We start from the raw sequence: 13,341 nt of genomic DNA on the forward strand, positions 1-13,341 counted from the left end.
TCATTTAATTTAATTAGAGGTTGGGACCTACCTTTTGATGCTTATTCAGCAATTGATACACATATGCAATTGGAACTGATATTCATATGCAAATATATCAACTATGGTATAGGATTCCATTTAGAGAAAAAAGGGTATTTCTGAAAGTGTGAACTTGTTCTCAATTCTTTCAGAAAATGTACCTCTTGCTCTCTCAGTAAGAAATAAAATTTCCTTTTTTTTTTTTTTTTTTGTCTTCCAAGACAGTAGTTTTTATCTTGGTATTCTTAATTCGGATTTCAAAATCTTTCTTATTCAAGCTGATATTTTAGATGAGAAGTCTATTTGAAAACTCTGCAGAGCCTCCTCCAAGACTAGTTTAACATCTTGAGAGTTTCCCCATACGTGGATTTCTTGTCCCATACTTTAAATAGCAATATGTGAGGAGTTAATACCTAGCAGATTTAAATTTCCAGGAGCCCACTAAAATAATAAAATCTTTTTTTAAGAGTGGGAATCAAACTTTCAAAATGTGTTATTCCCTGAAGCATATGAGTGCTTTATCAGAGGACTCTGTTGTAGAATCTTGAGATTAAATTTTTGGAAAGAATATCTTAAGGACTTGCCATTTTAAGGTAGAGGTTTTCAGGAAACTTTTGGAAAATATCAATAGAGTTTCTATAACTTGACTAAATAGTGTGTTTTCCTAATAAATACTACGAATATTGTCCTTTACAATGATAGGATTTTCTTTGCATAGTTCTGTCTAAAGAAACTTTAGACTTCTTTTCTTCTGTCTAAAGTAAGATTTAGACCTAATGAAAATGTTAGTCAGTTGTGTCCAACTCTTTGTGATCCCATGGACTATAGCCCGCCAGACTCTATCCATGGAATTCTCCAAGCAAGAATACTGCAGTAGGTAGCCATTCCCTTCTCCAGGGGATCTTCCCAACCCAGGGATCGAACCTAGGTAGATTCCTTACTGTAGGAAGATTCTTTACTTTCTGAGCCACCAGAGAAGCTCTTATACCTAATAAAAATAATAAAATATCAAGAATATGGTCAAGAATTATAACATTGTTAGTAATTTCTCAATCATTATCCTAACAATGCTTTTCTGTTTTTGTGAATGCATTTCTCTTTGAATATGAGTATTTTTGATATATGATATAATATTTTAAGAGCGTAAAATATTATTCCTACTGCTTTTAAATAAACTAAGAGAATATATTTAGGAACATATAGTAAAAAAACCATTTCCTGTAGAAAAGGAAGAATAAATTAGTACAAATATCTTTCTCTTTAAACAGAAACTGAAACTTTGAAAGAAAGAAGAATTTGTAATATGTTGGATTGTAGGACAGGAAAGTTTTATCTTTATATTATGATTCACAGCACATGTTTTTCTTTTCAAGGGTTTTAACTTTCTTCTGGCTCAGTAATTCTCCACATGGGATTTAAAGTAGATAAATTAGGTATAATAGATGAATTTTTTAGCATATTTTAAAAGTCTAATATAAATTTTGTTTCTTTCTCTGCCTGGTGGAGTGAAACACCTTAAAGTGGAGCCCGAAAAGATCCTTCCTTTTTGCTATGTTTTGTGGGGCATCTCTGTTTGTAGTAATGATTAACTAGTGAATTCATTATGTTACCGTTGTATTTCTGAATTGTGTTTATGTGGCAAAAATTATTTTTAAAAAGTTTTAATTAAGATACAGTTGACAAGTAGCATAATATTAGTTTCAGGTGTACAACATAATGATTCAACATTTGTATATATTGAAAAATTATCATGACAATAAATATAGTTAATAAATATCACCATAAACAGTTACAATTTTTTTTCTTGTGATATGTGGCATAAGTTCTTACATTTATACTTTGAGAATAAAAGAGCAGTTGGGGAATAATAGCAATAGAATTGAATGTTGCATATAAATGTATCTTTACACTCCAGATTAATATGTTCTTACTGTAAATTTATATATTATAGATATTATTTCCAGTTTAAATTGAATACTTTTAATGTCACTGATGATGCCAGTTTGTTGTTGTTGTTCAGTTGCTCAGTCGGGTCCGACTCTTTGCAACCCCATGGATTGCAGCAGGCTAGGCTTCCTTGTTCTTCACCATCTCCCGGAGTTTGCTAAAACTCGTGTCCGTTGATTCAGAAATGCCGTCCAACCATCTGATTTTCTGTCTTCCATTCTCCTCCTGCCTTGAGTCTTTCCCGGCATCAGGATCTTTTCCAATGAGTTGGCTCTACACATCAGGTGGCCTAACTATTGGAGCTTCAGCATCAGGCATTCCAATTTATATTCAGGGTTGATTTCCTTTGGATTGACTGGTTTGATCTCCTGGCTGTCCAAGGCACTCTTAAGAGTCTTCTCCAACACCACAGTTCAAAGGTATCAATTCTTCAGCACTCTCCCTTTTTTATTGTCCAGCTCTCACATCTGTACATGACTGCTGGAAAAACGATAGCTTTGACTATACGAATCTTTGTAGGCAAACTAATGTCTTTGCCTTTTAATACACTATCTAGGTTTGTCCCAGCTTTTCTTCCATGGAGCAAGCATCTTTTAATTTCATGGTTGCAGTCACCATCCACAGTGATTTTGGAGCCCAAGAAAATAAAGTCCGCCACTGTTTCCACTGTTTCCCCATCTTTTTGCCTTGAAGTGATGAGACCAGATGCCATTCTTCATGTTTTGAATGTTGAGTTTTAAGCCAGCTTTTTCCCACTCCTCTTTCATCTTCATCAAGAAGCTCTTTAGTTCCTCTTTGCTTTCTGCCATATGGGTGGTGTCATCTGCATATCTGAGGTTATTGATGTTTCTACTGGCAATCTTGATTCCAGCTTGTGCTTCCAGCCCAGCGTTCCTCATGATGTACTCTGCATATAAGTTAAGTAATCAGGGTGACAATATATAGCCTTGACATACTCCTTTCCCAATTTGGAACCAGTCAGTTGTTCATGTCCAGTTCTGTTTCTTCTTGACCTGCATACTGGTTTCTCAGAAGGCAGGTCAGGTGGTCTGGTATTCCCATCTCTTTAAGAATTTTCCACAGTTTGTTGTGATCTACAAAGTCAAAGGCTTTAGCGTAATCAATGAAACAGAAGTAGATGTTTTTCTGGAATTCTCTAGCTTTTTCTGTGATCCAACAAATATTGGCAGTTTGATCTCTGATTCCTCTGCCTTTTGTAAACTCATCTTGAATGTCTGGAAGTTCTTGGTTCACGTACTTTGAAGCCTAGTGTGGAGGATTATGAGCATTACTTTGTTAGTGTGTGAAATGAGTGCAATTATGCAATAGTTTGAACATTCTTTGGTGTTGCCCTTATTTGGGATTGGAATGAAAACTGACCTTTTCCAGTCCTGTGGCCACTGCTGAGTTTTCCAAATTTGATGGCATATTGAGTGCAGCACTTCAACAGCGTCATCTTTTAGATTTGAAATAGCTCAGCTGGAACTTCATCATCTTCATTAGCTTTGTTTGTAATGATGCTTCCTAAGGCCCTTTGACTTCACATTCTAGGATGTCTGGCTCTAGGTGAGTGATCACACCATCATGATCTTCTGGGTCATTAATATCTTTTTTGTATAGTTCTTGTGTGTATTCTTGCCCACTCTTCTTAATATCTTCTACTTCTGTTAGGTCCATACTGTCTCTGTCCTTTATTGTTCCCATCTTTGCATGGACTGTTCCATTGGTTTCTCTAATTTTCTTGAAGAGCTCTCTAGTCTTTCCCATTCTATTATATTCCTTTATTTCTTTGCATTATTCACTTAAAAACACTTTCTTATCTCTCCTTACTGTTCTCTGGAACTCTGCATTCAGATGTGTATATGTTTCCCTTTCTCCTTTGCCTTTCACTTCTCCTTTTCTCAGTTATTTGTAAGGCCTCCTTACACAACCATTTTGCCTTTTTTGCATTTCTTTTCTTAGGGATGCTTTTGAACACTGCCTCCTGCTAGTTAGTGAGCATATATTAAAAACACCTTAAATTTTTCAGTATTTTCTCCAAAGTAATCTTTTTTGGCCATTCGTTTCCAACACTTTATTTTGGTATATGTTGGACAGCTTATTTTAAAATCTGATAGATTAATATGTGCATGTGTACTCAGTCACTTCAGTTGTGTCCGACTCTTTGCAACTCCATGGAATGTAGCCTTCCAGGCTCCTCTGTCCATGGAATTCTGCAGTCAAGAATCCTGGAGTGGGTTGCCATGCCCTTCTCCAGGAGATCTTCCTGGCCCAAGGATTGAACCCATAGCTCCCTCATCTCCTGCATTGCAGGCAGATTCTTTACCCACTGAGCCACCTCGGATGTGTGAACAAAATGAGATATTTTAAATTGCCAGCATTACAGTTAAATGTAATTCTCCTGTGCTTCAGTGGGGTAGTGAAAATTTATAATCAAGAAGACAGAACAGCTCCAAATAACATCTGAAATATGTCAGTTATGGAAATGACACATAAATAGCAGCATTTGTTCAAAACCAAATTTCCCTTTCATGAAATTGGGCTACGTTGATGAACTGCAAATAACATTGCTAGATTGTTCTTTTGGCATACAATAATTTTAGAAATCATTCCCTGTACATTCCCATAGTCTCTCTTTTTAAAAAATACTCTTTATTAGAATATTTCATTAGGTCTAGGAAATTACCTACTCAGCAACTCTATTAGTTTGAAAGTTTGTGCTATAGTATGTTTTGGGGAGTAATAAACATATGCGTCCTTTCCACATATTCTTTCCTTCTCAATACTCTATATTAATAGAATTTGTGTACATTATTTTTTAAAGAGTCTGATTAAAACAAAGATATACTTAAAAACGAAGATATGCTTTATCTATTGAAAAAAGAATTATGAAGACAAATATTAAAAATTAATCTGTGAAACGGGTAACCTACCTTCTAAAAGGACCTCCTCTAAAACCCTCATCTCTGATGCTTCAATACCAGCAAGAGACAAGTAATGCTTAATATGGTTTATATACTGTGGATATTTTTTATGGACAAGTGGATATGATTTTAGTCTCTACTTCTGATCAACTTGCTTTTGCCTTCTTTCCTAGGAAGTGTGTAGAGAGCTCTGGTGTCTCAGCAAAAGCAACCGCTGTGTCACCAACAGTATTCCCGCAGCTGAGGGAACACTCTGTCAAACTGGGAATATTGAAAAGGGGGTAAGCTCAAAAGATTCATTAGCTTTTAACATGTAGACGAAACTGACAAATTTCTGGTTTTGATATTCAGCCACTAGAAAATCATGCATACTAATTAAAGTGTGCTTGAGAAGATAGTAATTTTCTAGCCTAATGAATTATCTTGATATCTGCAAATATGCATTATTCAGGAAAGTATAGTGAGTATTTTCTGAGTCAGTTTCATCTTCCTATATGTATATGTTTGAGCTGTATGTGCACAAAAAAAGCCCAACAGCAGTCTTATTTAATAGAGTCTATTTAGTCATATGGCTGTTTTTTTGCAACAATTTCCAAGAAAATTATGTGATCCTAAAATAGTCTAATGAGTCATTTTTAAATTGCAATATGAAAGATCTAATAGTAGAAGAATAATTTATTAAGCATAGAAATGATTGCTGAATAATTTTTAGTATCATCAGCCTAGATTTCAAAACCCATAATTATTAGGAATTGTTTAAACAGATAAGAATATTTTAGGCTATTCTTGAAATTCTTTAGGAATTGCTATATATGTGATTCTAAAATTTATTGCTATGGGCTGAGTTTACAACAGTAACTACACTGTCATCTGTTCTCAGTTCTGACTTCCTCCATGTTAGATGGGCTAGTTTCAACAAAGATTATAGTGAATTTCAGCTTGCAATCTGATGTTTAAATAAAAAGAATGAAAGCTTTTGGGCAGCTGTCACAGTTTATTAATCCTTGCTGATAGCTTAATTCAGGACCCATGACCTAGTGCCATGTTGATGGTTTTTCCATGCTGAGTTTGAAAATGTTGGTAAATTATGCTAAATGTATAAGTTGATAGGGTCATTTTTTTAAAGATTAAGAATCTTTTTTTAGCCAATAAAAATACAGAGACCTTCACACACTACCAAAAATGCTTTCTGTTTTTTCATAGATGTAATAGGAATATTAGGACCACATTCTTGAAACAACAGTCTAGGTTTATTCTGGAACCAACAGTTCTTGTCAATGACAAGTAGCAATTTACATCGATCTGTACTTAGAACAGATCTGTACTGTACAACAGTAAAGGGAAAGTCACAGTGAGAATCCGTTTCTTTATTTGCCATTGACTGATTATTATTCTTGTGATCTACACCAGCAGCTCACTGTTTCTATTTGCCTGTAATAATACTATCACTAGACCTGATATCTCTTTTTATTTTACTTTAATTTTTAACCCAAAGCATGAAGAACTCATTCTTTTAAGCACTTAAGAGCTCTCCTGAAAGCATCTGTAAATTATATGACCACTCTAATTAGGTAAATCACAAGTAGTGGCTATCTGAAAACCCAACTCAGTCATCTTTATGGTAAACACGGTTAAAATCTCATAATTTGTGCTTAACAGCAGGGCTCTAAAATATCATATTTTAAAGCTTATATGCATATAATTGATAGAGATGTCATTTACATATGCATTACAGTTTTGAAGGCTACTTTAAAAAAATGTTCTAGATAATATCAAAGCTAACAATATTGAATTTAAATTTAGGTTAGCAAATAGAAGGGAAATATAATTATTTCTAAGCATAAGTAAGAATAAGCACAGGCAAGAGAAACTAAATGAAATGGGGCAAAAATGTATTTGATTTCTAAAGATTCACTTTCTTAATCTAGGCTAATGGTTGTCAATTTTTTAATTGTTAAATACTTTGTTCAAGTGCATTCTACATAATTCTGTTATATACATTTGAAAACAATGGAAATGTTCAGGTTAAAAGAACCCCTTTCCTGCCTCCTTACCCTCTCCTTAGAATCTTCTCAGCTTCTAGCAGACTTTGGCACAGCAACTTGCACTCCATTAAAGTCTATTTAAGAACTTGTAAGTTTTAGCAAAGTTTGCCTACCAAGAGGTTATTAATATTCACAACATTAGAGTGCAGTTTCATAAAGTCAATACTTTGGATTTCATCATCTCAAATTAATATGTAAAACAAATCTTAGCTGTTCGTCCAAAGTCATAGAAGGTTTGTAGATAGAATAGCCTTAGGAAATTTTAAATGAATGAATGAAAAAAACAAACATAAAAACTCTTAGAAATAGAAAGGACAGTACTAGGAGAAGACTCTCAAAATATCCTTATTATTAATTTTGAATTTATGAAAAAGCTTTGAAAGCTAGATCAACTTAACATTTTTTTCCAACTTACAGTTTTAAGGGAGAGAAGTACAAAGTACTATTCATGTGAGCTGAATTTATTTTATTTTTTACTTACTGTATTTGCCTTATTATCTGTTTATGAATTTTTATTGTTGTTGATCTCAAGCTACTTTTTTCCTTAAGAGAGAAGCATGGTACTAAAAAATGCAGATTTTCCTCTTAAAGCTATACCTATTTGGGTATTAGGGCTTCCCAGGTGGCACTAGAGGTAAAGAACCCATCTGCCAGTGCAGGAGACATAAGAGACAAAGGTCCAATCCCTGGTTTGGAAAGATCCCTTGGAGGAGGGCGTAGCAACCCACTCTAGCATCCTTGCCTGGAGAATGGCTCCCAAGCACAGAGGAGCCTGGCAAGCTGCAGTCCATAGGGTTGCAGAGTTGGATAGGACTGATGCGACTGGACATGCACACATATTTGGATATTAAATAAGAGCCCAGAATTTAATTCAAACCAAAATAGCCATGCAAACACTTAGTAACAAAATTAAAGCAAAGTTTTCAGTTGGTCTGATCAACTTTGTGTAACTAGTCTGTATTCTTGCCATCTATAAATAGTTGACGTTATCAGTAATAATGATTATAAATGATAATGAATAGTTTTATACTTACAGTGTGCCAAGCACATATTTGTTCTGTTTACTATTGACAGAAATCTTCTACAGTCAGTACTGTTTTAATTCCATTTTACAGATGAAGAAAGTAAGACTTGAAAGTTTAAGATTACATAGCAATTGAATAGTAGAGCTGATATTCTTGCCCAGGTCTTTCTGATTCCAAAGTTGAAAACTGTCCGTCTCTACTGCCTCTGATTATATTTTACCTTCAAATGGGAAATTACGTGGAATAAAAGGCAAATTTTCACTGTCATAGGAATGCTGAGTCACTGAGCCTGAAATGGTTTAACAATATGTTTTACCCTTTATTACTAAGTGGATTTTTCATTTATTTACTTGTAACAGTTTGTTATCTCTGGAATCACAATAAAAAGGCCCCTGGACAGAACATTGAGCAAAATATATATGGTAGTTGGCAAAATAGTGAATTGGCAAAATAATGAATCACTTTAAAGTGAGACCAAATCTATTTTTACATATTTCATAGAGATAGAGTGAGAATGGAATGAGATACTATCTTGGTGAGCTTTTAGTTGGCTTCCTCAGAGGAATGGTGCTAATATATGTTACGAGAACATCATTATTACTTTTCATTATTATGTGCCAACCTTAGATGGTGGTGGGCAGAAAATTATTTGCCAGACTGTCTTAACTGGTAGTAATGAGCATCACAGACTGTAAGCATGAGTTTGTGTGTCTCAGAAGCATGAATGGTATATCCACAACCTCTGATCTTAATTCTGAATTTCAAAACTACTCTCAGCAGAAGGAACAAGAAAGAACCTATATCCTGTCTAGCCAGCAGGATAAAACCAAAGCTGCTCCTAGTTTTTTAAATAAATCTTTTTTTTTTTAAGGTTGGGGGAGGGGAGAAATATGGCTTAAGTGATAGCATAGACATATCCAGAGGACTGGATCCACAATGATCTCGTCAAACTCTGGCTGCAAAAGATACGGGATCTTTGCCCGGGGGCACAGTTCCACAAATGTTCCATGTAAGTATGGGAACTGTTCCATGCACATTTAGCAGATGGAGTAAGAAATATGGCCAAAAAATTAAAAACTGATCTTTGCGTGAGTCCTGGGGGGTCTGACATCGCTATTACAGCCATTGGATGTTTGCCTGAATAAGCCATTCAAGGGCTGAATAAGAACCATATGGTCTGAATGGATGTGCTCTGGGACAGTAGCCTTAACCAAAGGAGGAAATTTGATGAGCCCAGACAGTGCACTGGTACTGTATGTCCATGGGTCACACTCCTACAAATCAGTCAGTATAACTTGCAGTAAAAGAGTTTTCGTTAGGCATGCCATCAGCAATAGCCGTTTGGACAGAACTCGGAGGGATGCCATATTTGATGTGATAGTAAACAAAGATCTACACTATAAAAATTCTGATAGTAGTGTTGGCATTGTTACTAAACAGGATATTAAGGATAATCAAAACCCAGCTCTTGTAAGTTCTGATGGTGACCACAAAGAACATTTCATATACTTGGTTTATTGCCAAAAGATTAATTTAATGATTCTACAAGACCCAATTAGAGACACAATCCAGAATTTAGTCTTACATATATATGACATTGATTCCTAATATTTTTGCATGCTAAACATTAGACTAGATTAGAATAGAATTATTACATGTCCTTTTAAAGCACTGTCTATATAATAGGACATTTGCAGCCTTAGATCTTCATTCTCTTAGAGTAGAATTTAATATGTTTTGACTGTGTCCCAAACTATAAACACAGGAAGTGAAAAAAGAATAACTCTTCCAATTGCTCTAGAAATTTGAATAGTATGGGATGACCAGTTCTGATTTAAAATTTGGGCTGAAATAAACTTTAGCATTCCCACACCTGCACAGTGAAAGATAAGCCTTCTAACAGCACTGTGCTCCAACTCTCAGCTTTTCTGATTTGGGAAGAATGTTCTGTATTGAATCACCAATATCACATCCTTTAAAATCTTAGGATTTCCTTAGAATTATCTTATTCCATATTCTGACTAGACCCAGTGCTGGCTATGGTACAAGATCTACCATAATTACATCCTAAAATATGTCCAGTTTTAAAAAATTATTTTAAAATACTGTGTGTATACTTATTTTGAAATTTTACTTTGTAGAATTCTGACAAATTTTCAAAGTTAGATTGTTTGATTTATAATATTAATAAAATTCAGTGGCTTAACAGAAATAAATGTTTAATGATGAATAAATGTTTCTTAAGAAAAATTTTAAAGCCTGACTGGGATATATCATCTTTCTAGATAGTTTTAAAGACATATTTCTTTTATTTAGAAGGAATGTGAAAAGCAAGAATGAGCAATACAAGATTTTATGTTTGGAATGTGATAGTTTCACTTCTTCCACCTTTCTGAATCTGGTTAAACACACCTGAATTAGTGAAAAGAAGGCCAAATTTATCTACTTTATCTGGATAGGCTAGGCTAAAGTAATATGACTGATATTTAGAATAGTACAAAATCACTAGATTGGATATAACCCTTGAGAATAAAAATTAAAAACTAGTTTCCCTCTGAATATTTAACTTTTCTAGTTTAAGAAATGAAGTAAAATTCTATGCCTTTGGAAGTAGAACTTTTACAGTTTTGGCATCTTCAGGTTAAAAAAGGATAAAAATAGAAAATACAAAACTCAGAATTCTCACCTTTACTATGCTTATAGGATTTGTATACTTAAAGTTTATTTGGTGTTCAGTTCAGTTCAGTTGTTCAGTCGTGTCCGACTCTCTGCGAGCTCATGAATTGCAGCACGCCAGGCCTCCCTGTCCATAAACTAATTATATTAATTATAACTTTGATTAAAATCTTAGTATAGTTGATTAATATCATCATCTAGAAAATTAGCTCAAATAACTTGATCCACATGAAGTTCCCTATAGGTTTCTTAAAAAACTAATTAAGGTAAATGAATTTCTTCTCTTAAAATCATGTACTACATTAAGATACATAATGCTACCAGAAGGAGAAGTAGCAAAAATTCCAGAGATCCTTTCCTATAAACACAAGGTTGAGAGGAAAGTAAACAAGCACAAAAGAACATTTTGCCAGAGAGCAAAGTTAAACAAGTCATTTGATAGATTTTTAACTTCTTTGAAGGAATGTCTATATAGAACTAATTTCTGTAGTCATCCTAATCCAAACCATATTCTAATCAAAAACTGGAATTAGACCCCATTTTATAGTTAGGGAAACTAAATAAAAGGAACAAAGGACTTGCTTTGAACCAAAGAAGGATGTTGCTAAAATGAGAACTGAAGTTTGTAACAGGCTACACAGACTTCCGTGATGGGCTTCCCTGGTGGCTCAGATGGTAAAGAATCCACCTGCAATGTGAGAGACCTGGGTTTGATCCCTATGTTGGGAAGATCCCCTGGAGGAGGATGGCAACCCACTCCAGTATTCATGCCTAGAGAATCCCCATGGACAGAGGAGCCAAGAAAATGTTTGGGCTTCCCTTTTGGGATCAGAAAGTAAAGAATCTGCCTGCAATGTGGAAGACCTGGGTTTGATCCCTCAGTTGGGAAGATCCCCGGGAGAAGGGAATTCACTCCAGTAATTCTGGCCTGGAGAATTCCATGGGGTCACACACAAAGAGTCAGACACGACTGAGCAACTTTGAGCTTCCCTGGTAGCTTAGCTGTTAAAGAATCCTCCTGCAATGCAGGAGAGACCCTGGTGGTATTTCTGGGCTGGGAATTTTCCCCGGTGAAGGGATAGGCTACCCACTCCAGAATTCTTGGGCTTCCCTGGTGGCTCAAATGGTAAAGGATCCACCTGCAATGCAGGAGACGTGGGTTCAATCCCTGGGATTTGATCCCCTGGAGGAGGGCATGGCAACCCACTCCAGTATTCTTGCCATGGAGAATCCCCATGGACAGAGGAGCCTGGTGGGCTACAGTCCATGGTGTGGCAAAGAATCTGACATGACTGAGCAACTAAAATCAACACACTGACTGAAGACTAAGTTGTCTGGAGAAGGCAATGGCACCCCACTCCGATACTCTTGCCTGGAAAATCCCATGGATGGAGGAGCCTGGTAGGCTGCAGTACATGGGGTTGCAGAGTCGGACACGACTGAGCGACTTCTATCAATTTTCACTTTCATGCATTGGAGAAGGAAATAGCAACCCACTCCAGTGTTCTTGCCTGGAGAATCCCAGGGATGGCGGAGCCTGGAGGGCTGCCATCTCTGGGGTCGCACAGGGTTGGACACGACTGAAGCGACTTAGCAGCAGCAGCAGTCTCTTGTCAACTGCTAAATGTCTGATACTTATATTATTGTTATGAATTCTTCATTCTTTACCCATTAATTTATGTTATTTAACTTTATGATATGTCTATTATGTTATGACTCTGTAGAATAGATATAATCAATAGCATGAATTTTCACGATAAAAAGTTTTAGCAAACCACTTACAGAATACTACTACTGTGTATATATTAATTAATGGTAAGAACTGAGCAACATTTTACAAACTGAATATTTGTATTTATCTTGTACATCAAGTGTACATTTAAGAGGAGAATTTATGTGATTTCTTTCCTTGTGCTGTATTTTGTGAGCATCTAAAAAACATGTAAAATAATATTATTTAATACTTTAAAACCTACATCTTTCAGTGTTTTTGTGGCCTTCACAATTTGTGGCCTTAAAAAATGCACAAAGTGGAATTTTTTCCTCTGCTAATTATAAGAATATTCAAGGAGGTATGAAAAAACATATCCATGTATGTGTATATGTATATGTATATATATATACACATATATACACACTTGCAGCTAATAGAATTTTTTAAAAATCTCTAGTGTTATTTTGTATTTTATGTAGTAAAAACAGTTCAATAAAGTATATTAGCATATTCTTTAATGTCTTCGGATATATAGTCCTACAACTCCAATTGATTTTTCCCTACATTTTTTATATGTATTTGGACAGCAAATCCTTTTTTCTCAGTAAGTGATCTTGGGCAAGTCTTAAGATTCTAGTTGCCTCATATGAAAAAATCAAGTGCTTAGACCACCTAAATTCTAAAATCTCTTTGAGATTTAAGTGCAGCTCTGTGATTATATAAGATAAATGTAAAATCAAATTTTATTCTTATTTGAAATCAGTAATGCTAAGTTTCCGACTTAAAAAATACACAAATTTTAATATTTGGAATTTTTAAGTGTTCAGTCAGTTCAGTCGCTCTGTCGTGTCTGACTCTTTGTGACCCCATGGACTGCAGTACACCAGACTTCCCTGTCCATCATGAGCTCCTGGAACTTACTCAAGCTCATGTCTATTGAGTCGATGATGTCATCCACTCATCTCATGAAACCCCTTCTCCTCCTGCCT

General features: G+C 35.2%; 1 protein-coding gene across 1 annotated transcript in view; it reads left to right on the top strand.

Annotated features, from left to right (window-relative positions):
- The window catches only part of ADAMTS6 (ADAM metallopeptidase with thrombospondin type 1 motif 6), a 275,958-nt gene that overhangs the window by 159,447 nt on the left and 103,170 nt on the right, over positions 1-13,341 (top strand). Inside the window, exon 11 of the mRNA XM_052659189.1 lies at positions 5,066-5,173. Within this exon, the coding sequence (XP_052515149.1) occupies positions 5,066-5,173 (108 nt within the window). The remainder of the gene's footprint in view (positions 1-5,065; positions 5,174-13,341) is intronic.

The sequence above is a fragment of the Budorcas taxicolor genome, chromosome 20 (genome assembly GCF_023091745.1).
Source record: "Budorcas taxicolor isolate Tak-1 chromosome 20, Takin1.1, whole genome shotgun sequence".
NCBI lineage: Eukaryota > Metazoa > Chordata > Mammalia > Artiodactyla > Bovidae > Budorcas > Budorcas taxicolor.